This window comes from Fringilla coelebs (genome assembly GCF_963513975.1).
Source record: "Fringilla coelebs genome assembly, chromosome: 8".
NCBI classification, from domain to species: Eukaryota; Metazoa; Chordata; class Aves; order Passeriformes; family Fringillidae; genus Fringilla; species Fringilla coelebs.
Window position 1 is genome coordinate 29655626 of NC_140066.1, and position 26365 is coordinate 29681990.

The window sequence follows — 26365 nt, forward strand, 5'->3', positions numbered from 1 at the left end:
ATTTTAAATAAATCATGCATTTGCTATCCAAGTGTAATCCATTATAGCTGCCATGTATTATTTTAATCTTTTGTTGTTTAAGAGAGACAAGACTTGTTAAGGTTTGACAAGAGGGACTCCCAGAGGTCCCTTCCAATCTCAACTGTTCTGTGAGTATAAAGCTGTCTTGCATTAGGACTTACTTTTAATTATTACCTTGAAATTAAGTTGGTAGAGAGAGCCTTATAGGTGAGCTGATGAATTGGCGGAGGATTTAGGGCAGTTCATTAAATACGGTACCAATACAATGTCTTAATTAAAAGTACTATGCAGAGGGAAGAAAGATTTGTATTCAAAATGTCTAACTTGGAAGTTCTCAGTTTTCAGGAAAGAAACCAAACACTGACCAAATCCAATAAAAGCCCCCAGGTAATAATTCTTTCAGTGTTTACTGCTTTCCTTCTATGCTAAGGTACCAAAGGAATAAAGTTATCCCTGGTTTTATATTGTGTGTGGAGCATATTCTTTCACCTTCAGTCAGTTATATGTAATCATTTTTCACCTTGTGCCATTTCTTATGTTCTGTTTGACTATTTTTCTTGCTTTAACCTGAATAGGATGAAATAATTTAGTGAAAGTATAACCCTAAACTATCTAAGAAATAAATATTTAGTTTAGTTTTTTAAGCTCTGCCTGCTCTCTGTACAGGGAATTGGCCTCTTCAATTTGACACTCATAGTTGTGTAGAACAAGTGGAGTGATTTGTGTTCCAGTGTTGTATTCTGCATCTGGTCAAGGATTGTAGATAAAGAGCTGAAATTCAGCCTAGCTTTTAGGTGGCCATGACTTTCTGGGAGGGATCTTCCTGCCCTATATTTTCATTTTGATTTCTGTTCTTTTAATAGATGTCTGCTTGAGATGCTGCTCTGTCTGTTTGTTTTTACAGTCTGTTAAAAACTACACGAAATGTCACGTGAGGAATGAGCAGATCTGCAATAAACTGACGAGCTGCAAGAGCTGCTCCCTGCACCTGAACTGCCAGTGGGACCAGCGGCAGCAGGAGTGCCAGGCACTGCCTGGTAAGGGGACACTGCTGCTCACAGCTGCTTTCAAACCTGGGAAAACCTCCTCTGTCCTTGCCAGACAGTGTTTGTTCATGAGCAGGCATGGCTTTGTTTTATTTGTGCTCTCTCCTCTTGCCTGTCTGTGCCTGGGCAGGTGAACCCAGATGTGATTTCAGCCCTGATTGGGGTGTCAGTGCTACCTTTAATCGTGTCAGGGCAGATAATGGCATTAGTGAAGGCACAATGACTGTGCCAGAGATGAGCTCTGGCTTGCAGGGAGCGCTGAGTGCGGAGCTGAATGGCCATTGTGGGGCCTTTACTGCTCCATGGACACTGACATTGTTCCTTTTGCTAGCTGGGGTTTTACCTTAAAAGTTATATTCAATTGTACTTCAATTTTCCTGTGCAGATAGGGCCCAAGATCTAGTTTCTTGTTTGTCTAATGTTGGTACTACTATGAAAGCAGTGAATATTAAAATGCTAATATGAAATATTCTCAGAAGGTGACTGTTAACATTCTGAAATAGTATTTATTTTGTATTCATAACTACATATGTGGAGTTAGATGTCAGAACCTTTTCCATTTGATCTTTATGTCCAGAATGAATACATGTTAATGAATACTTTTTTTTACAGAGATGATTCATTAAAAAACTTAATTTATTCTCTGCAGTTCAAAACTGTATTTATGTGATCTTTGTAGATTGACTATAAAAATTGCTCTTGAGCAATAAGAGCAATATGCTCTTACTTATCTTTTAATAGTTATCTGAGTCTGAGTAAGGCTGTAAAATGTTGAAGAGAAATATTTTCTGAGATGTTATCTGAATTTTCTATCATTTGGATTGCATTGGTATTTAGGCAACTACAAAATGCAAAGGTATGATAAAACAAGGATGGTGTAAAGTTGTGATTTCTTCATTCTAGGACAGTTATTAGATTTTGAAATTTACATAACACTTAAATAAAAGCAGTTGTTAAAACTTATTTATGTACATAATCTTATCTTAATATTTATTTATGCTCAATTCTGAATACAGGGAAGAAATAGTGGCATAAAAATATTATGCTGTAACTTAACATATATCTTATAATAATTTAAGTTCTTAGAAGCTTCTTTCTATAAAAATACAGTATGTTGTGTGATGATACTTGATATTTCAGAATTTACATGATGTGAGAAGGGAAATTGAGTGTGGGATACATTTAGATTTATGATCTCAGGAAGACAAAATTCGGACTCCCTTGGGTTTTTAAGATCTTTTCCAAATCAGCTTTAATTGTATGCTTTTTGCACCAGCTCACCTGTGTGGAGAAAGATGGAATCACATTGGAGATGCCTGCCTCCACATAAATTCCAGTCGGGAAAGCTACGACAATGCCAAACTGTATTGCTACAATCTGAGTGGCAATCTCGCCTCATTAACAACTTCAAAAGAAGTGGAATTTGTTCTGGATGAAATACAGAAGTATACACTTCAGGTAACTTGAGGAACTTAATTGATGCTTATGTGAAACAAATTGGCTTTGCAAGATCTCTTCTAGAGTTTTGTCCAAACAGAGGAAAGTTTATGCCTTCAAAGAAATGTGCTAAAAGGTGCTAAAGACTGGTATAAGTCATGTGTAGGATATTAAGGAAATCTCATATTTAAAACAAATCACACAGCAGCTCCCAAGGTTTCCCCTTACCACATTTAAATGCTAAAAATTTCTGTTTACGTGGAAGAGAGTATTTGCTCAAGAGAATGGCTGGAACACTGATTTTGTGTTCTGGTTTCAGCTGTGATAGAGTTAATCCTGAAATTCAACAAAGGCAAAGGCAGGGTCCAGCAATAGGGATGCATAACCCCCATGCCCCAGTACAGATGTAACTTCTCCAGAAAAGGCAGTTTGCTCTGTAACTGGTTTGTGGGATCAAAGGGTCACAGAGGAGCTGAACTAGTGTGTAAAACATATAGCAATTCCCTGCACAGCAGCACTGGAATTAGCTGCAGCTAATTAGCTTTCTGTAATGATGTTGGGGGAAGAGAGAGAGCTGAAAACTTTTCCATGCCTCTGGCAAATACAGCAAGCTGCCACCAGAATATTCCTTAGAAAAGTGATCCATATTACTTTTGTGAACTGTGGAACAAGAGAAGGGAAGAAAAATCATCTCTCCCTGGGTGGTCAGGTTCAATTTTTTGACAGTTAAATATTCAAATGCTTATTGCTGTGTTTAAACATCACTGGTTAAAGTATATAAAATGTAATAATGCTCAGAAATATGAAACCCAGCACACAAGATGGGATGTCTTAGCAGAATATGATTCTGATTTTTACAAGCAAATCAGTTGTTCTTGGCAAGAGACATTTTTGGGAGTGTGTATTTAGTTTTGTAGAACATGCAGCACGTTTTCCATATAAAATCCTCAAATTTTTAAGTAGTTTAGGATTTTAAAGTTACAGGAAAATGAAAGATAATTGTGGTTAATAATTAAAGCGTATATCAAATTAGTATGTGATTTATGAAGTTGTTTTGCTGCAGAGGAATTGAGATCATTCAAAGGAAATAGCAGTCAAGGATTGCCTTTATGTTATTTCTGAGTCTAAGAGCAAGATGTTAGGGACAAAAGTAGTATTTTTTCCTTCTTAGCATTCCACTGCAAAATGCAGATTCAAACATAGGTTATGTACTTGAGGTTTTTGTGGTTTTTTCCCAAGTAAATATAGGAACTGGACAGAGAAAGTATTTTTCACTAGAAATACGCTTTTTTTCTATTTTTTTGCTAATGAAGGGGAGAAATCATTCAGTGTCAGAAGTTCTTCTCTGATATTGTACTTACTGCAGCCTTTGAAACACATTTTGTCTGTCCACTCTATGATGAGTTAATGTTGAAAATGTAATTGAAACAAAAACAACAACAGAATGATGTTGGCAACATGATTGCTATGGTTATTTATTTTTCCACCTTTTTTCCTTTTTGCTTTCCTTTCCCCTGATTCCTATTAAAATACTGCACAGGATGCCTTCACATCTAATAAAGTGTGATAGACTATTGATATGACTGATTTTGCCTGACTGGCTTGAAGTGTGGGTGAGAAATAGCTTTTTTTAGTGTTTGGAAGCAAGATTTTTCTTATATTTCAGAATGTAGAACTTCTGCAAGGTGACATCCTGCTGAGCATATCTTTATTTAAATGCAGTACATCCTGAGCCAATGTGGTGATGTAAATTTGAGATACCTCAAATACAGTTTAAGCAATTGTAGACAAATTTATTCGCTTTAAAAATCTATCTTGGATTAAACAATCATTTAGCTGTCAGAACCTCTAATGAAATTCTGCCATGAATTATCCTGGTGTTTTCAGTGGCACTTAGAAAAGATTTTTTTCATTCATATCTATCTGTCCAGCTGCATTTACTCAGTGTGATACATCCTAAATGTATTATCAGGTGTGACAGAGGCTCTCTGAAACTTCTTGATCTTCTTTTGCCTGCCTTTCCCTCTCCAGCTGCAATCATAATGATTTAAAGAGTGAGATTTCATTTTAGATGGCTTTTTTCTGTAACAGGTGCTGGTGGGGAGTTCACAAATGGAGTCAGAGCTGCTGTAAGGTGAACACCGTGGTTTTAATCTCTATTATCTGCAGAAGAGTTTGACTTGGGTGGTTAAATGTTGAAGGCTTTAAAATCTTTAGCCTGGGAAAGAAAAAAGATTGCAGTTTCACCTGTAAACAAAAAAAAACCTTTCAGGATTAATGAATGTGTCAGAGCAGCATTTGGAAATAAGAATATGATTCTGACTTTATCTCCTTGTTATTTGGTATTCTTATGCTGAGAAAAGGAAAGCAACTTAGGTAGCTGTTGTGTGTTTTACAAACTGTCAAATAGTATCAGGAAATCTGCAGCCTGGAAGGACTTCAACGTTCTTTATTGTTAATGGAAACAATGGGATTTCATACAGTGGTTCCTCATACACAAAGTCCCTCTTCTGGGAGAAATTTAGGACAATTTCTTTATCATATTTAGAACAATATATTGATGTGTTGAGAAGATTTAGAGGAAGGGGGCCACCATACCCTCCAGACCTCATTGTGTATAAATAATTTCTGCTAATCCCAATACTAAACTGGAGATCAATCGGTTGCCTCCTTTTAAAGGATAAGGAGAAGGTTCATTTGGTACTGAAGAAAGGGACAAAACAAAGATCTGTGTGGTATGAACTCAAAACACTGTTGTATTTGCAAATGTATTTTAAAATGATCACCAGCAGTTTAAAGTCAAGTTTGTATTGTTCATGAAAAATAAATTAAATTCTGTCAAAGAATGCCAAAGTAAATGCAATGGATAGGCTGCAGATTCCCACACTAAAGAAAAATTACACTTAATATTTTTTTCTTACATGCCTTTATTGGCCTAGTAAGCAAAATATTATGAAAGGGAAGATTTGAATTTCTCTGAAAAATAGATTAAGCAGCAATATGAGGTTAATTTATTGTTCCTGCTAATATTCAAATGTTGTGTATTCATTTAAAAGTGCAATTAGCTCTCTTGGGAGTTTGCTTGCTACTGTGGGATTTAACTAAAAATAATAATTTTTTTGTTAGCATGCAATAAATTCTGAGAAGATTTAGTTTTGGTGTAGTAAGCACAAAGGAAGAAGAGAACAGTTATACACAAAGCCTTTCATTATATAAACTGTTTGCAACTTTTCCTTTGACTCACAGCTCACAAGGCTAAGCATCTTTTTCATAAATTACACTTGAGTGTAGGTTGCAGTTAATTAGTGAGCTCTGCATAGCAATGTTATTCCTTGTTAACTCCAAGTATTCTCTGAGGGTTTTGTGTTTCTGTGGTTTTATAATGTGTGTGATTGTGGTGAAGTTGACATCTACTCTTGGTTTCTGAATTACTCCCTTTAGAACAGTTTCTACCAGTCCCACTTTCCTATTGTGGTTTTGGTAGTCTAATAAATTATTTTAGCACTTTGTCTCCATTTTACAGTTGTTGCATTGACTGTCCATTAGCTCACCTATAGTTTAACTGTCTTCCTACATTCAGGATTAGGGGAGCTCAACTCACTTTGGATGCCTGAGAATGCAAATTTCCCCCTAAAATTGTCCCTTATAAAGAAGAAACCAAAGTCTCACTGAAATATTAGGTAGAATCTCTGTAGATGGTAATGGGGGAAGTTCTGGTCTTTTCAGTTTGCCAGATTGTATGTTTTTTTTTTTTTTTTAACAAATTGAATTGCAGAAAAGTTTAAAAAGAGTAGGAGAATAAGGTGTTCTCATCACCTAACACATTACTCCTACTATTAATTGATGCCAGGTTGCATCATATGTGTCTAATAGATCCAGAGACACTTAAAACTCATAAATCTTGCTTCTACTGCTTAAAATGTGTCAGTCACTGGGTAAATATTTACAAAACATGGAATGTGCTGGTATCTGGCATAGTCAGAATTGCTGCAGTTAAGGAATAGAAAACCCTGCATAGAACACATTGTTTCTCTTCACAGAGCTGCTTTTTCAGGAAGTAGGTTTTTTGTTCAGAATGGTACAGAAAAGAGTCAAATTAACTGCAAGCAATTTCTCAAAATTGTGAATGCTGTGGAAATATGGGCACTGAGAGGCCACTGTATTTTCAAACTTTAATTGTATGTTTCATCCTGGAGCAACATATCCAGGAGTTCAAACAAGTCCTGAGAAGTTTGTTGAATTTTGTTTATAAGGTGTTGTGGTGCCTGTAATAGAAAATGAGACATTAGTGTATTATTATCTTTTCAGGACAATTTGAAGTTCACAATAAAAGGAATTTAAGTAAAGGTGCATATAAATTTTTAGAAAGAGATATATTCTTCCTCAGTAATTTGCATAATTAAGAAACAGGAGATTTTTCAGCCTCAGTGGTAGTTGTCTATTCAGTAAAGGTAGTCTTGCTCACTTCACTCATCTGCAAATTATTCAGCCCTCATTAGTTTAGTGCTGATTCAGTAGTAATACATGAAAAAATGTGTCAGCAGTAGAAATGATCCCTTTCACTTTGGATCTCAAAGCAACTTAATCTGATTTAAATTCTCTGAGTAAACAGTGGATTTAACATGAACTATCAGCTTTCTAGTTAAGGTTACATAATTTTCCTTTCTAACATGGTTCCATAATTATTATTTAAAAACAAAATTGTCTGATTTAGAATAAGAGAAGAGCATATTTTTTAAGTTATTAGTGATCAGTTTTTTATAGATTCCTGTTATGTCAAAAAGTTGGCCTTATGTTCAGCTTAATAGCTGTAGTTGAGGTTACAGAATGTTGTTCTGTTGGTAAGCATTGTATGATTGCAATTTTGTTCCTCTGTCAGATGAAAATAAAGCCTTGCCCAGCAATTTTTCCTCAGAATTTAGTAACTCTGAAATATTTGATGTCTCATTTTAAAAGGTTTTTTGGCAACTTGTTTTCAGTGTTGTAAAAGATAGGTTCTGTAAAACAGGTAAACTGTGGCTAGCTGTATTTGAAGCACAAATATAAAGTTTCTAACATGGGCTGTGGATTCTAAAAGATAGAATGATATGGATGGGAAGACAAACATATTCTAGAGGTGATTCTAAATTTTAAATAGTGTAGTGGGATAAAGCTATACAATATTTCACAATATATATTTGATTTTGTTATCCACTGCAACGTTAGTAAGGCTCATTACAAATTTTCCCAAGATGGATTTGAGCACCTGCTGTGTATTGCATTTCTTTGGGATTTTTTTTTGTGTTTTGTTTTGAAACCTGATTTTTAAACTTGCCTAGAATGCTCTTGTGTGAGCTTGTTGAGTTGCTTTGATGTTGTTTTAAAATGAATTCTATATTACATATCAAGGCAGTTTTTATAGATATGTGTATATAGAAAGAAGGAACAGGTCTTCAGAACTCTGAGGAGTAATGTTCTTCCCAGTTATATGTTGAGTAAAGATCACCTGAACTTCCAGTAAGAGTTGATTTGCACTGTATTTTTCACACATCTGATTTGGTAAAAAATATTTTTTAAGAGGCTTGGGAGCTGGAATCTTGCATCAGCAAGTTCTGGTTCCTGAGAACTGGCAGTCTCATTTCCTTCCCGTCTGATCCTCTGCAGAAGCACCTTTGGTAAGATATTCAAAGCAAAGGAATCAGTTTTCCACATTCATTTTGCATTAAATGAAACAACCATATAGTTCAAGTGAAGGAGGCTCAACCCCCATTATTTCTTAAGCCTGAAGAAGAAACTGGATTGGCATTTTCACTTGACACATTTGAAGTCCCTTGGTTGCTTCAAGTACTTTGAGATTCCTGGCTATTCTGACTAAACCTTTCCTCAGTTTGGGAGATAGTTTATACTAGATTTATGCCTTTTTTTTTTTTTTTATTTTAAGAAATTTGATAGCCACAGAGCCCTGGTAGCTGCAGGTATCTCGTGTGGAACTTCCTGAATGCTCTTGTTGTGATTTGATTTTTCCTGTTGGCTTCCATGCAGTGCAGCAGCAATCATTTTTGATGATAAACTTTGATGATATCCACACACACTCTCTGCTGTTGCCAGCAGTCTTCACCTGTGGCCCACCACATGATGGAATTGATGCCACATAATTGAATATGCATGTTAAGCACATCATTGGAACATTTGGGAGGCCTTACTAGGATAATCTGTGCTTGGCATCCTAACAGCATGGCTTGAGTGGGCCTGCGAGGTCACACCTTCCATGGGGTGCATTTGATAACCTGCTCATCAGCATTTGGGCCTGTACTTTGGTGGTTTGTCCTAGCTGAGAGCCAGAGATGGTACATATAGAGTTTGAGATTGCTGACATGATGACTGTAAGCTGTCCAGATAGTCCAGCTATTAAGAATGATTATGGCTGGGATATGTGTTGCTTTTGCTGGAAGTCTTTTGTTTCAGGGATGCTGCTTTTATCTCCTGTGGTTGCTTTGGCTTTCATGATTCTCCCTGGGACTTGGTCATCATTAAAGGGGTTCCAGGACAGTCTCCTACTCAAATGGAAGAATTTATTTCCAAATATCACTGCTGCACTGTCGGTTTTCATTATTGGCTCACGTACTTTTTTACCATAGCTGGAATATGATCCCTGTTTTTTTTTTTATATACTGATGCTGAGGCCAAATTATTTGGCAGTGCAATTGAAACAGTCAGTAATATGTTAAAGATTCTCTTGGCTGGAATCCCTCAATCCCAAAGAAGGCATGTAGGGTTGGTTTATGTGTGTGTTTGTCAGCAATTTATCCTGCCTAAGCCCTTGACATTATTTCATATGTGCTTGATGTGCACACTCAGCATCTACAGGGACATGTGTAGATATATGTGTAGGTGTCTAAGCTCTTCTGGTCCATGTCAACCACATAGAAAAACAGGAATCTAGCCAACTAAACAGCAATAAGACAACAGATGTATAATCTACCATTTTCCAGATGCCCAAGTTCCACTTTTACTGCTTGCATCATGTTCTTTCTGGTATCCAGGACATGTGAGTCCTCATAGACACCTGGGAAATTGGTCACCTGGGGTAGCATTGGAGTTAGGAAGCAAGTGCAGAAGTAAGACACAAAGTGGGCAGTGGTAAATTTGCTGAATGTTCTTGTTACTGTTCAAGAGTCTCCCAGAACATGTCTTATGGAATGGAAAATTTCTTTGTCATTTTCTGGTTTATTTGAAATTGTTGTGTCCCCAAGTGTTAGTAGGTAAAGCAATTTTTTGTTTGGTTGAGATCTTAACTGAGAGTACAGAAGCAGAAGAGAGCATAGGGCGTTCATATTAGGGAGGTCAGGAATACTGACTATCTACCTACTGATTCTTTTAAAAGGTATTTACCAGTGGTATTTTTGAAACAAAATTAATAATCCTTCATATTTCAATTTGCTCAACAAGACAGGGGAAAAAAAGAAGGAATGCTCTGATTATGTGTAGAATTAAGAGTACTGAAAGATTTTCTTTTCAGCCATGGGTTAAGTCTGAGTGGTCAGAGAAAATGTGAGACCAAAGGTGAAAGATCAGTGATAGAGAATGGCAGTAACTCTTGGTTCACTTGTGGAGACCACATATCTCTTAAACAATGGCAGGTTCCCTTTAGATATATTATAGTGTTTTACTTACCTTGTAAATTACCTTTACTTACCTTGTAAATTAAATCAGTTGTGAACCTAAATCACAATCAGATCAATATCTCTGCTTTGGAGCTGACAATGTGTATCCTCTGCCTGGGCAGGCAGCTGGTTTGGTATTCTGGCACCCACCTGCAATCATGTACCTGTCACAGCCCAGTTGTCTCTCTGTATCTCTCTTCTGTGTGTTTAAACTGGGCTTAATGAAAACTGCCTGCACAGAGATTACATGTGGAAATGTATTTGGTTTGGGTGTCTTGAGATTTTTACACCAATGCTGACAAGTAATGCATGTAGATTTATCCTGGAACAAGGGCAAATGCCTTTTTTCCTTAAAATCTGCTTTTCACTTGCTAAGTGTGTAAAGATGAAATGGTAAAAATCAGTAGAATTTGTGATGTAGTTTTACTGATACATCCTAAATATGTTTTAAAAATGTGTGGTTTTAGTTTTTTTTCTAGACTATGTTTTATAACTTATAAATCAATAACGAAAGGATATTAAATGTGTATTTAACAGCATTGGAAATGTAAATGTGCCACTTTTATGTCTGTCTCTGAATTGCCTAAAGTTGATCAGTATCAGCACTATGGACTTTAGAGGATGGAGTATTAATCCTACTTTTTCCTGAAATGTGATTTTTCTGAATTGCTGTTAACATATGTGTATTTAATTATCCACAGTGGCCTAGCAATTAGTAATTGTACAGTAGCCACTGGGAAAAAACCAAACAATTTCCTTATGACTTGTGTCCAATGATAGAAATCAGAATTGTCTTTGAACAGAACGCAGGTTTTTAGTAGAAGAGAAGCATATAGGGAGTGGAGTTTTTGTTGGAGTTTGTGGAGATGTTCAGCAAGATAGAACAATTAAGATACGAACTGTGTGGACAATAATTGATGAGATGATAACGTGAGATAAGAACATGGTGAATTTTGAAAGTGTGAAGTTGTTACTGTTGAGCTATTTTAAAAAAAAAAAATTATCAAGACAAAAAGCATTTTAAATGATTCTCTTCTGTTTTTTTCATTTCCATCCATAGAAAATTTCCCCCTGGGTGGGATTGCGCAAGATCAACATCTCCTATTGGGGCTGGGATGACATGTCCCCTTTCACAAACACCACCTTGCAGTGGCTCCCTGGAGAGCCCAACGACTCTGGCTTCTGTGCCTACCTGGAGAGAGCAGAGGTGGCAGGGCTGAAGGCAAATCCCTGCACTGCCATGGCAGATGGCCTTGTGTGTGAAAAACCCGTTGGTAAGCAGCCTCTTTCTCCCAGGAACTGATGCTGTGGTGAATAACAAGCTCTTTGGGGTTTCATTTGCCTAAGATGGATGTGGGGACAATTTGGATTAAATAATTACAAAAATATATATTTTTTTAGGTTTTTTTTGGAAATAGCTGTAATCTGTTATATTCCTAAAGCAGCACATATTTATTTGAGAATTAGTTCATGTGACTTATTTTGCCTCACACCAGAAATCTTATTGTTTGCCTTGAAATCAGTAATAGTCGATGGTAACAGTATCTGTAACCACATGTGGAGATATTCTGCAATGCTGATGTGTTCTTTCTGAATCTTGCTGAACATTAGTGAATATCTTAAAGTTGTAAAAGATGGACAAATCCAAAATTCTGGTTTCTGTCTTCTAGGTTTGTTTGTGTATAAAGTTTACTGTGACAAAGAGTCACTTGACTGTTCAAGTTAACATACACTAAATGGACTTTGTGAGTGGTTGTGTGAGTCATGCTTAGTTTTGCATATTAAATTATGTAAAATATTATTTTATTTATATACAAAAACCTAAATTTGGACCAAAATATTTATAGCTAGTTAAGGAAGCAACCACTTCAACAGGGATTTCTCTAATGGAACAAATGGTGAAAGAAAAAGTAGATTGAACTTGTGTTCAAAATGATAAAATATAATTATAACAACAACAATAATAAGATTTTATACTTGTATAATATATTATTTGTATAAAAAAATATTATCCTTTCCAGTCAGTCCCAACCAGAATGCCAGGCCCTGCAAAAAGCCCTGCTCCCTGAGAACAACCTGTTCCAACTGCACGAGCAATGGCATGGAGTGCATGTGGTGCAGCAGCACCAAACGATGTGTGGACTCCAATGCCTACATCATCTCCTTCCCCTATGGGCAGTGTCTGGAGTGGCAAACTGCCACCTGCTCCCGTGAGTATCTTAGTGAATTTCATCTTATTAAATGTGTTCTTAGATTTGTTTTTCACTCAAAAGATCTGGAGGGATTCTGCACATTCTCTAGAGATAAAAAGATTTTCAAGTGAATGACATTATATAGCTGCTAATGTGAGAATTCAGTGCTAAGTATGCATTTCTTAGATACAGATAAAATACTGGAAATTCTTTGAAGTATAGTCTTTTGAAACTGTAAAAAGTACTTATTCCTTTAACATAAATAAAAATTACCATGATTGTTTGTATGATCAGAGTTATTGTGACAAACAACATCCATGAGCTGGAACTGTTAAAATTAGATAACCAATATGTAGAACTTAGACTTACACAATATCAAGTTATTAAGAAGTGTGCTGATTTTTTTAAGGTTTAAATGTTCTGATTTATTTTTTTCAGATTCAGGCTATGCCATTTTCCTAACATGCAAAGATAAAAAACAAAGTTTTCATAAGGATAGTGGTGGTCTTAAGAATATTGTAACACAAATGCAAAGCAAATGATCTTGGTCTTCCTTAGATTCCTCTCCCTTGCAGAGGGGGATTATTAACCCTTGATATGTAATAATTAACTCTTGCAGATTCATCCTCTCTGTGGAAGTAGAAGGAATTCTGTTAGGCCATCATTCAGGTAGAGGAGGTACAGAAAAGTTCTGTCCTGTGTGACCAGACTGGATCAGGCTGCATTAATGTTCAAGGTTGCCCATTTCATCCTTTAGGGACAAGAAAAAAGTGATTTCTTACTTTGTCAAGGAGCCAGGTTACTCCCTGGATGTTCCTTTGGAAGCACATTTCATCAGAGCTTGGTGCAGTGTCTCTGGAAGAATGAGCAATCTTCTCCAAGTCCCATTCAGTGTATCAGGCACAGCTGCTCCTTGCCAAGCTGGGAGTGACTGGAGTCAGCCCCATGCAGTTCCAGCATTCCAGGGTTTATTTGGGACATAATTGATGTAGATGCTGGAGGGAGCTGCCTGGTGCCTTTGATTCTTGTCTTAGATGAGGTTTGTTTAGAACAATTCCTCAGTCACCATTGTGCAGAAGACTGATTCTTAGATTTTTCAGGATTTCTGAATGGTACCTTTGGACTCTCCCTATTGCTCTACTCTGAGTTTTTCTGGTTACTTCTGATTTCCTCTCTCTCTCCATAAGGGTCTTTTGTTATCAAAGCCTTTGGAATCTTTTATTTGTGGATATCTTGTGACAGCATTAATGATCTTGATGTGTCTGTAAAAGGAACCATTGATATATTCTAATCTTAGGAGAGAAAAAGAGCTGTTTGTAGCAGGCCACTGCATATCTGGGTTCAAGGGAAGTACGTGATAGGAAAGCTTTTCCTTCAGGCTAAACTGGCCAAGAGCCCTTATTCCTCTAATTGAGGTTCCTTCTTTGTCCTTAATAATCATAGAATGTAATGAACCAGGACCATGTTGAGCTTTTCTGGTAAACTTTTTGGCTAAGTTAGTAAATATCAGGTATTAATCCAAGTTCTATTGCCCAGGTTCAGTGTAACAGGTAATAGGAACGTTTAATCTCTTGTAAATATGTTTGGAATAATAATTCTGTAGTTATATAAAGGTTTCTTTCCTATAACCACTCACAGAACTTTTGTTTTCCTCTCCTGTGTAGGAATCAATTTTTTAACTTATAAAATATTGATAGTGAGTTGTGGCAGAACTTAAATAGATTGCAAATCTGGAGATAAAATTGACAGAATACCACATAAATGATGCTTATGTTTTTGAACTAGCAGATATTATGTCAGCCTGAACTTTCAGTTCAGTTTTTCTCTTTGTGTAGTGTTTGCACATCACGCTGATTCAATTTGTTTGGGGAACATAAGAAATTGTTTTTAATTTGATCGTCATTTTTGTCAGGTCTGTAAAAGTTTATATTAAATAAGGCAAAAGGGACTTGCTATATACCAGTTCAACATTATGTAAAGGCAATTTTGTATGAAAATGTACTTTATATTCAACAAATTAGAAAAAAACCAAGTTTCTGTGGCTGTAAGCAGTTTTCCCAGAGTTTTATAGCATCAGATATTTTGCATTTAAACAAGAAATCGCACGTTCAAATGAAGCATGGTTCAGATATTTTGTTAGTCTAAAATGACTTGAAAATTTTATTAGGTAAATATATCATTATTGCTGCTGGAGTAATGAATTATTAAGTGGATACCCTTTTTAAGGGATAGTGTTTCTACTTGAAGAACAGACTGGAACTATACCTTTAAAAACTCCTCCTTGTATTTAAAATTGAATTTTTATTTTGAATGGCTAATTTCTGAGCTTTTGGATGTTTTGCTCTGAATGAAAAAAAAAATTCAGACAAGCATGTATGATTTAAAATATAAAAAAAATCAACTGAGAACTTCACATTTATTTTCACAACTTGGAATTAAAAATGAGGAAAGCTGCTTTATTGGTGACATATTGTCATTTTAATGCCTACTTGCCAAAAACTTGCATTTCCACTCTTCCCTACATCTTCCATCCATTATGACTTTTGATTGAATAGCTGACAGTTGAACAATCTTTTGCTACCTCTAGAATATCAAAGAAAACAAAATTGCTGCTTGAATATCCCCTTCTTCTATCAACAATTGCTTCTCAGCTCTCTTCAGTTTTTCAGCTGAATGCCACTACAGATAATAGCTGAGGATTTTCACTTTTGGTTCTGCTTTAGCCTCTGTAAAGATAGTGCAGCTGATACTTCAGGGCTTTATAAATAGCAGCATGAGTATAAATAGCAGCATGAGATTTATTTGGACTGTTTAGAGTGCATCTCTGAAAGGGCAAGCCAGCCAGTGCAGAATGATGGTCTTTATTTTTCTGCTGATCTTCTAATGTATTCAAAAGCCCAAATTTATATCATTCAGCTTCAGCTCTGATGGTTTAAAACTGATTTTTCACATTTGACTATTTGCAACAACTGTTGGCCTTTTCCCATCCCAGTTGAAACATTTCCTCCTGTTTGGATTCTTCCAAGTCTATTGAAGAGCTTTTGCTTCAGCTTTCTGTGCTGTTAAAATCCTTTTGAGATTCACTCAGACTCTTCACTGCCTGTTTTCCTGATAGCTGCAGGTATCTTTAGACTGTGCAGTATTTTTTCATTTAACAGCTTTCATTACTTTAAAATAATTTTAATAGTTGCTGAAGGCAGAGGAGCTAGCTTTATTCTGGTCTCAGTTAATTTAGTTAGCAGTGAAATCATTCTGTTTAGTATTCCTTTTGTGGTCCAGAGGAGCCCAGGTAACTGTGAGCATTATTTGGATGCAGTGTTCTGGCTGCAGCTGAGCCAAATTGGGAGGTTACCCTCACGTAGAAGCCATTTGAGTGTCCTTCAAAATAACTCTGGGAATCTTTAAATTACTTTATTCTTTTTAAAAATAATAATAATTCTGGTTTCACAGCAGGAGCTTACCTTCATGTGTGCTTTTAAAATTTGATTTTGAAAGCCTGTAAAATTAATGTGAGGAGAGACAAGGACCCAAAGTGATCAATATTTGAATGAGTCTGATGTTAATTTGATCCAGTGTTACAAAAGTAATTAAAAAAAACTTAGATGTGTCAGAAAAAGCTTAAAGAAGTTTGGGAACATTAATTGTGTTCTTGAAGTTACTAAAATGTTAATTTCTTATTAATAAAAAATGGCAGTAACTTCAGAATAGGAATTTTATTTGGTTCTAAACAGATTTGAAATATGAGGAAGACCGTTTAATAATTTTAAATAATAAAGAGATCTAAAGGGTTATTTAGATTTTAGAATGCAATTTTAAAATGAAACCTGACTAACTGATCAGAACCTTAAGATATAGTTAATTTAAATTGATCTGAATTATGACTTGGTGCTTGAGATGTGTGGTTTGCTAGCCTGTTCCAAAAGCTGTATGTGAGAAGGCTAAGTAATATTTGTAGGCAATACTCAGGTGACACCCAGGGGTACTTTGTGCCCAAAACAATTTTTGGTTTGAATTTGAATGATCCTGTGGTTTTTTTATATTTATAAATATTACCACTCTTACTTGGCTTACTGACCTTTTATTGAACTCTAGTATTCCTGTTGGAAGGGCTGTTTATCTCAGTAAAATTAGTAATAAATGCATTATATACAAATAATAAGGGAAAAAATATATTTTCTTGTGTGCATAATGAAGATGTGCAATATTCTTGTTCTATTTTCTTTGTTGATCTGAAGTTTTTATTGTGGTATAACAAACATCTGCTGCATGTTTTGTGGTCTTTAAGGATGCACAGCTTTTAATGAAAACTGAGATATTCTTACTAGTATTACTGATTTTTTTTTTTAATTTGCACAATGAAAAGTGTTAATTGTCCATCTCCTGTTGTAAAATCCAAGCATCTTATTTAAAAAACAATGCATTAATATTGTATTCCATGTACTAAAGCTCAAAACTGCTCTGGGCTGAGGACCTGTGGACAGTGTTTGGAGCAGCCAGGGTGTGGATGGTGCAACGATCCCAGTAACACTGGCAAAGGACAGTGCTTGGAAGGCTCCTCCAGAGGCCCAATGAAACCTGTCAGTGTCCACTCCAATGAAATGGTGCTTGATGCTGCTCTTTGCCCAAAAGAAAAAAATTATGAGTGGTCTTTTATCCAGTGTCCAGGTAAGGTTTGCTTCCATTCTTTCTTATATATGAAATGAAAGTTTAAGCACAACAAAATAATGTGATTGTTCTAAGTAATACAAAAACATTTTCATGGGAAACTAATTTTTTACAAAATATTTCCTAAAGATAGAGTTTTTCTGTCTACTGAATACAAGTATAGGTTGACTTGTGAAATGCAGTGCAAGAAGTTTAGCCAAAATTGCCATTAATTTGTAGATAATTTTCAGCCACCCTATCCCTCCACATTTAGAAATCAAAATATATGGATTTTCTTCAGCTTTCTTTTGGCTTCTGTATCCATCAAGGAGTGGAACTGGGGAGAAATTATCCCACGGGGAAGACTGATGGACACAAAATTCCCTCCTGCTCTTGCCAAGTCCAGCTGACTATCAGAATGGGGGGCTGCCAAAACCTGAGCTGTGCTTCCAGCTGACCTTTTAGACACTGAGAGTGAATAGAATATGTGCTGCCTGTGTGGCCTTAAAGAGAATCTCTGAAGTCTCAATTTAAGCCACACCACTCTAATTACAGAATTTTAATTTTTGAGTTCATTGGAAAAGTAAGGAAGATATCATGTGCCATTAGACAGTGCAAGCTGTGCTGGTGCAGCCTCCTGTGTGGAAATCCTCCAGCCCTGACAGCAGAGTGTGGAAGCAGCTGTGGAGAACTGCAGGCAAATGAAAAGCACACCAGGGACTTTGACAGCCCTCCAGAAGTCATTTACAATAAATAATACAGTTTAAAAGACATCTTGAAAACTTTGTGGTGATTTTTTTTCTTTTTTTTGGTGGTGGTTTTTTTTTGTTGTTGTTTTATTTTTAGACTAAATAGTGTAACTATGCTAAAGTTATTTTTCCAGGAAATGTTCTACTGCTGATAATATTGGAAGGTGGAGCTTCTGTAGGATCAATATTTTTATGGGTACATGCAGCTGTGTTTGCTTTCTTATCTGCTTTTTTCCTGAGTTTATTCTCTCTGTTGTGTATGCATATATATGTATATACAGTGAGGATTTAAAACCTTAGAAAAATGAAATATAAACCCCAGTGAACACTGTTGCATATTTTCAGTTGAAAACAAAGAAACCTTCCACATCAGCTAATACTACTTCCTGAGCAAAGAAGCTTCTAGTACATTTCTGGAAACAATAGAATGACATTCTGTTGTATAGAAATTACATTACTTAGTCTATATATTGATATTGAAGGATTGTTAACCCTTCAGTACAATGCATAATTACTGCCACTAGTGAAATCATAATAGGTAAATATATTGCTTGTCTAAACAGCTGTGTTTAATATTTATTCTTGATGGATAAAATTCTGTATTCATTGTATGTTTTTATCAAGAATTTAAAAAAGTTTGACTTCAGTTGAACATTCCCTAGCTTTGAGTTTAAGGGAGAAATAGTACAGAAGTCATAGCATTAGAACTTCAATTGATGTGAAATTTATTTTTGATCTGTTTAGGCTGGAGGTTTTGTTCCTAAGATTTTTGTTTTCATTTTCATAGAATATTTTCTGTAGTGGATTATGCTAACACAGTTTATTCTTAGCCCAACAATCATTTGATGTACTTGAAACAAGATAGAATTAGACTAAGTCTATGTAAGCCTACTGAACAGTTTGCAGTTAGGATGAAAATATAAATAGATAGTTTATACCATGCAGTTTGGAGATTATTCTGCCACGTTGATAAATAGTTGGCTGAACCATTAATGGTCATTCAGGCATGCACTTATGTTTCCTTGTAGTCCATATCCATCCTCCCTATAGTGTCTCTGGACAATTGTTCTGCTGGTAAAAATTTAAAATTCCTTCTCACTTTCTGTTTGTTCAAAACTTCAAGATTAATATTCATCAGACAGTATAGAAAATGTTTATTTTTCTTACTGGTCAATTTGAAATCAACAGGATTCAAATAAGCTGTCATAGTATTTCCTTTTGATAGGAATACAATTTTATTTTCATCGGATTCTTAGTTTAACTGAACTATTGTTATAAATAAAATTGCAACTAACATATATATATATATATATGAAGAAAAGAAAAATAGCTTTGACATTCACCTTGTGAGAAGAAAGGTTTAGGTAGAATGCAAGCCCAAGTTTTTCTTTGAAGTCTAAATTTCTTCTCTGAACAGCAGTGTGAGTAAATTCTAACTAGTTTGTTTAGAACTAGAAGAAGTATCTTTACACTAGATCCACATTGTAATGAAGACAGCCTTTTCATAACTTTTTCTGGTTTCAACTATTTCCTTAAAACTCTAATTACCAACAATTGTCAGCTTCATCAGCTATTTCAACACAGAGGTCCAAAGCAAATTAGACATAAAATTGCTTCTCTCCAGGGCAGCCTGACTGAGGATTCAGCTGAAGCACATTTTTGTGTGTGAGGAAAATGACTTTGTTTCTGTCAGTGATGTACATTAAAAGGACTTAAAGAAAAAAGAACTTTTAGAAATTTAACTCCTAATTCTTACTTAATTACTCATTACTGGGTCTCATTAATTTAATGACTTTTAAAATTATTTGATACTGATGTCTCCAGTTTGATTGCGCTGAACCAACTTTGAAATTTATTGAACTTGCACTTCTGACTTTTTCCAATGCGATGCGTATTTTTAGGGAAATCAGCAAATATATAATGTAATTTTTCTATGGTGTGTCATATCAGTTGTGGATTGCCTTCTTATTGTATGTTTATATTTTTTTGAATTTGCTGTAAAATGTCTTCCATTTAGTTTGACTCAACAAAATGTAAGCATTCACATCTGTCATGTATGACCAGATAATATTACTTGCAGAAATCTAAACTTTACAATTAAGGTTACTTTCATCACCCTGTATAACACAAAAATTAAGAAATACAAAACTAAGCATTAGCGAGAATAGAAAATTTCAAAATCAATGGTCCACTAGTTAGAGAATATTAATATTAAGCATTTGTCCTACACTATGGTATAGTCTTAATTAGGCAATCTTTAATAGAACAGCTCTTTAATGTACTCTCTGTTTTTACTTTTTGATTATTGGGCTGTATTTTTCTTTTACATTTGCTTTAAGTAATTTAATGTGTAAAACATGTACACAAATCCCAAAATGGAGCTGCAGCTCATGGTACTTTTGTGTAGATTTTCCTGAGAATGGCAACAAACTGAAAAAGAGGGAGACACCATAAAGGTGTCTAAAAATCAAGTATCCTTGGGAGAAGAATAAGCCTTGTGATTTCTAGAGATTTAGTCAGGATAGTGAGAAAACCTAATGGTACAGAAATATTTCATACTTGTTTGGAAGATTGTCTAGGCATAGTTACAGAAGAAAGAAGAGATTGTCAGCTTGGGAGTTTTTAATGGTTTATGAACCAAGTCTGGCAATGGCTATAAATATATTAAGTTACTAAATTTTAAAACAGCTCTAAAAACTTTTAAATCATGCAGTGAGAATCCCTTTTTTTCCCTAGCCAAGACACCAATCACTGTGACATTTAAATTAAAAAATCCAAATTTTTTAAAAAATACAATCTTAGTGTGATAGCTGTCCTCTTCCAAGTCTTCCACCCACTTTGGCACTGAGGAATCGACAGGTCTGACATGGTTTGACATTTGAGAAGCTGCTGTAATTGACAGATCACTAATCTGCTGGGTACCATGAGCTCTGAAGCTCCACTCTATAGAGAGGTCATCCTTCAAAACCTGGCAGCAGGATCAATGTTGCTGGCAGGATTCACATTGTGATTTTGCTGCGGGAGTGATCAGTACTTTCTGAGTTTCCCCAAAATGTGAAGCTCTGGTGCAAGATCAGTGGTTTATAATGGTGTTATTTGACAAAAAGCAATTTTATGCTTTTAAGGCCACGTGTGAAAAAATTATATCCATAGGAATCCAGATTTTTTCACTTTCACCAAAATTGACTGTAGTGAGGAGGGACTGGAGCTGTTTGATGTGGTCCTGGTATCCTTAAAATTTCTTTGTCAATTTTGCTTTGTATGTCAATGCTAATGAGGGTCAGGACAATTAAAATAAGATAATATTTAGTTAATTTATTTTGGAAGCTCTCTCTGCCCACTAGATATGATCAGCTGTGAGTTTATGTTCTCCATCACAGCAGGTTTTCAAATACCTCATGTTTGTATGTAGGTATTGGGGTTTTCATGGAGTCTCAGTTAGTGACTTACTATCCCTTCAAAGATTTCTGTAATGCCTGGACAGCATTTAAAAGCTGTAAGGACTAATTAAATCATTCCAATAGTAAAAAAAACCCTTTGTCATAAAACCCTTAAAACTCACGTCACAGTCAGTTTTTGTGTGAATACATCTTGTATTGCAGTGCATTTTTGAAGTGTCAATGTGCAAATATATTTATGCTGGTTATTAGTCAGGACTACGCTCAGAATCACATTGTACTACAATTTCGTAATCACATAGAGATGATTTTGTTCCAAAGAGAAATTTACTCATGAAGCTTTAAAAATGTTGTATTCCAGCTTGCCAGTGTAATGGCCACAGCACCTGCATCAACAGCAATGTCTGTGATCAGTGTAGAAACCTAACAACAGGAAAACAGTGTGAGACCTGCATGCCAGGATATTATGGGGATCCCACCAACGGAGGACAGTGTACAGGTAAGTTCTACTGGAAGGAAAAAGAAAAATATCAAAATGACATTTTAAGTAATGTGAATTTAATGTCTTTAATGTAACGTGAAATTAACTTTTCTTTAAAGGTTAGAAGTTTATTTTATAGTACAGATGAGCTGATCAGCTAAACTAATGATTCAAAATCAGATTAATATATTTGAAGAGAAACTCATTCAGGGTCATTATTTTGCAATTGTTGCTATCTCAGGAGGAGGAGGAAACTTCTTTGTTGGAGCAACGCTCAAATTATTTCAGAGAGATGTCATTAAATTCCATGTGAACAATCCTGTTAGAGGCAGTCAAAAAGGTGCTTATAATATCTGCCAGAATATCTGGTAACACTGATTTGTATAAATTTGTGATGCTAGTGGAGGAATTATGCATTTAACAGACGAAAAGGTCTTACTCATGTATAGATGAAACAAAAAGTCCTGGTATGCTGAGGATGGCAAGGCACCCAGACCTATTCAAAGTTTAGCTTTTAAACTGCTGCAGTGGAGGATTCTCCTTGAAGTAAAGGAGAGAATGAAGTCAGATACTCCAAGTGGTTTTTGTATTTTGCTGTAGGGCTACAGGAACTCCTTCCCTTAAAAGTGAATGATGGAAGGAGGAGCATACTCAATATGGAAGCTCAGTAAGGTTGGCTTTGAATCTAGGAGGGTGCTGGAAAGTTTTGTGCCATGATTTCTTCTCCATTACTGATGTTTTTTTAACCAGACCTTTGCTTCTCAAGGAGTATTTCTTCATTTAAAGGGTTTGTTGGTTCCTCAGCGCTCTAATGTGCAGTAGGCAATGCATAAAGATTCACATCTGGTACACTCAAGCACGATATGTAAAAATTGTGTTCAAGGGGATAGAAAGATTAATGTCTACCTTTATTGACAATTGAACATTTTGCTGAGGCTTTATGATGCTTTAAATAATTCTTAATAGTTCAGTTTTTCTCCTGAAGTTGACAAAATGTTCTTTTGCTGTCTGTATCACCTTTATGGCAAAATGATGTATGCATACAGCTTTTATTCTTCAGGGATACATTAGCTATCAACCAAATAAGCATTCCATCACCTTTAGTGAAATATGCGTGGTGCAATAATGGCTGAAATCAATTTATAAGACCAGTAAAATTATAAATTTTACAACTTGTTTTTTCAAACCTAGTCTGTAAAAATGCATATTTTTATTGGTAGACATGATTTTAACAAGAGCTATTTTGACTAGGGAATGCTTTAAAAAATAAAAATGATAATTAATTCTATGCTTTATCTGCTATGCTATGTTGTATTTTTAGTACAGAGTGCATAATAAATGTTTACATCCTTAGGATATTTGGAAGAATGTAGTAATTGTGAACTGTTAGATTTTCTACAGTATCATGAGTACTGTGATAGAAGTGCCCAAATTGTGGGCCAGGGATTTCTGCAGGAAAAAATACCAGTGATCCATAGATAAGTCAAATCAATGTTACTAGAAATTAAGAGGATCTTGGAACCATAGCTGGGATCATAAAGAAAGTCATGGTTTGTATATCTTTTCTCCTTCATTCTGCTAATGCCATTGGTAATGCAGAAAAAAAATTAAAGTTGGCTGGAAATTAAAACCATAATTGAAATATATGGAGAAAAATACGAGTGGAAGAAAGGGCAACCCAATTAGAAGCTGAGTTTAAGTGTGACTGAAATAAGGAGAAAATAAGGCAGGAAATTACATGAAAAAAGCCAATTAAAGGACAAAAGAACCACAAGGAACTAAAAAAACACCCAAACTAGTCATCTTTAGAGTTGCATCTTGTGTCAGTTTGCTGCTGCCAGCTGAGTTTCTGGTTGGACCCCACCACTTTCTTTTTCCACCAAGACTCAGCCTTTGGTTCCATGGCTGCCTGAGCACGTGGTGTGTTTTTCCCTTGGAGCTCCTGAATAATTACTTTGAGGATGCAGGTTGAAAACTTTGTAAAGGCATGACAGGATGATGACTATAAATCTGAAAGTACATCTGTAATACTGTAATATTCTTCATGGATCAAGTTGCTATAGTTACAAGGGCATAGCTTGCTTTGAATTGGAGAGCTGTCAAAGCTGGGGACAGAGGATGTACTTGATCTCTGCAGGGCAGAGGTGAGGTTGTGTGCTCTGGGACAAAATCTGCAGATCATTTCCATAGCACACTCATGACATTAAATAACTTTTTTCCAGTGTCCTGATGAAAGTACTTATGTATTCAGTGCACACATTACATTTCCTGCTGTCATGGTATATGTACTTATAGGTAAAATCTGAGCTCTTAGTTTCACTGTTGGTGATACAGACTAAAATGATTTGCAAGAAAACGTTTCTTTTTTATATAGGTTCCATTAGCCCTCAGGAAGGAGGAGGACATGCATAGCAAGCCTTGAAGTCCTTGGAAAACTTTTATCTTTCTTCCTTAACTATGCCAATAGTTTCCTAAATACTTCTTGTTTATACTCCAAGAATGTAATTCAGAAAGCTCTAAAAGAAATGACTGTTCACCTCTGAGTGATCAATTCTGTTCTGACCTTTGTCCAGGGATGGCAAATTCTGTTAAAATATAATCTTTTTTCCCACTCTGGTACTAATGGTGGCTTTACAACTGTCATCAGATAAGTGATACATTTCTAGTGGTATTGCATAGTGTTATGGTATTAAATTACTATGGAATATGGTATTAAATTACTATGGAATGAGTAACAGTTGTTATAGAAAAAAAATATAATTCAGATTCCAAAAGGTTTTGAATAGTTGTGATTAAAGAATGGGTAAAAAAAATTGACTTTTGGGGATTTTCACTCACTATAATTGCTGACATTTCAATAGCTTTAAAACAGAACTAAGGACTTGCTTTGCATCCTGATACGATGCAGGCTTAGTAAATGTGACAAACCTTGCAGAAGGACAAAGGAAAGATGGAGGCATAATAGCAGGCTTCAGATGCATGAAGGGAAGCTGAAAAGAGAGGGAGATGATAAAGTGCCTTCCCCCATGTCCCCATTTTGGTTGAGGAGGAAGTAATGGGATTAGGTTGCAACAAGAAAGATTAAGGTGGAATACAAGGAAATATTTCTACTGGTTAAACAGTGAAGGATTACCTAAATATGTTATGAAATCTGCATTACCACTTGTACTATCCCTTATAAATTTTCAAATGTCTCAAGCTTTGGAAATGGGTAGGGAACTAGCTGGTTCTTCACATTTTTCTCCAACCCTAATATTCTCTAGTGTCTTGGAGTCTGAGATCTAGAAAGCAGGGAGGTATTGGGTGAAGATAAAGTATTCTGATTATATAGGAAAATGAGCTGTATAGCCAGATGGCTATGGATATTTTCCATATTTTGGATCCTTAATGTTACTAAGATATTACTAAGCTGTATACTACTTATTTTTGAATCTGTAGTGTTTTAGGTACTGTGGAGTTAAAAAGCTTTCCATCCTATGCAGGTTTCCCCTGTAGCTGAGACTGGTTTATTTGTGTCAGAAATTTGGTATTTTGGCTGCTGATGGGCAGTGGTTTGGCAATAGTCATATTTTAAAGAAATCATTACTGTTCTTTTTCTTGAAATAACCATACCTAATACCAATTACTCATTTAAATTTTTTCACTTGAAGTCTCTTTTCAATACAGAGAATGAGAATTAGAATTTGTATTCTTGGTATAAAAATGAGCTTTATATTCAGTTGTCCTAAGATGTGACTTGCAGTGAAGATATATGTGCTCCTTCAGTTCTCTCTGACATTTCATTGTACAAATATATAGTTTGAATTATTTTATATTTGATTCACTGCTGCATTCTGTACAAAAATCAGTAATAAATTGCAGGGGTCTTTTATGATAGGGGAAGCTCTGTGACTGTAATCTCTTAGTTATCTGTTCTTATACTAATTAAAATGGTTTCAGGTAGTCTGTGGTGTCAAATAGGTAACCACAATAGAAAATGAAATTGATTTCTTACCTTAAATTATGAAATATTTTAAGTTGTGCAATAGGATTTGCTTTTCCTTCTTGGAAACAAATGGTAGTGCACAAATTAGTAGGTCCAGACCCTGTGCACATGCTTAAGATTTGTCATCTCAGCTTCCTGTCAAGCAAAGAAAGTATGAAGAGAGGGTACCATCCCAGTTACCAGGTCAAGTTAGCATCGTTTTTAAGAGTTATCTCAATGTGCAAGAAAATAAGGGGGAAGGCAGAGGTGAATTCTGAGCATGAGGGAATAGGGTGTTCTGGGAAGAGACAGGTTTGGATTTCCAGGCCAAGCAAATCCATGGGCAGTCCTTGGAGTGCTAATTCAGTGCTGTCAGCCTGTGCCAGAAATATTTAAGTAATCAAACCCTGCCTTGAACAGAATAAGGCACATTGTGTGTTATGGTAAAGATTAGATGAGTATCTGTTCCTGGGACACCTGGGCAGCCTTTCAGTCTGAGGTGTTGAAGAGCTTGAAAGCAGATATTCCAAATCACTTTGATTTTTTTCTAAATTTTGCTGAAGTCCCATTTTGAAGGATGATTTTGAAGGGATGAATATTTAAATTCGGTAACAGAAAATTCATTCTTGAGTATTATTGGATTTTGGAAATAAAGCAGCTTTGACTGTAGGTGGGAACAGGTCCTGGCTTGCTGTCTTGATGGCTTCTCTTGGTATTTTGTTTTCTTGAGGGTCTTGCTCTGTTGTGTGCTATATTTCTGGGAAATACACAGTTTTAAAATCAAAGTTCT

The 26365-nt window shown here is 35.6% G+C and overlaps 1 protein-coding gene across 4 annotated transcripts in view; it reads left to right on the forward strand.

Moving 5' to 3' along the window:
• ATRNL1 (attractin like 1) overlaps positions 1–26365 on the forward strand; it is a 431089-nt gene that overhangs the window by 91934 nt on the left and 312790 nt on the right. For all 4 annotated transcript variants that reach the window (XM_084210857.1, XM_084210858.1, XM_084210859.1 and 1 more), the window contains 6 exons: positions 926–1058; positions 2344–2525; positions 11208–11421; positions 12169–12357; positions 16786–17004; positions 21492–21629. In XM_084210857.1, the coding sequence (XP_084066983.1) occupies positions 926–1058; positions 2344–2525; positions 11208–11421; positions 12169–12357; positions 16786–17004; positions 21492–21629 (1075 nt within the window). The remainder of the gene's footprint in view (positions 1–925; positions 1059–2343; positions 2526–11207; positions 11422–12168; positions 12358–16785; positions 17005–21491; positions 21630–26365) is intronic.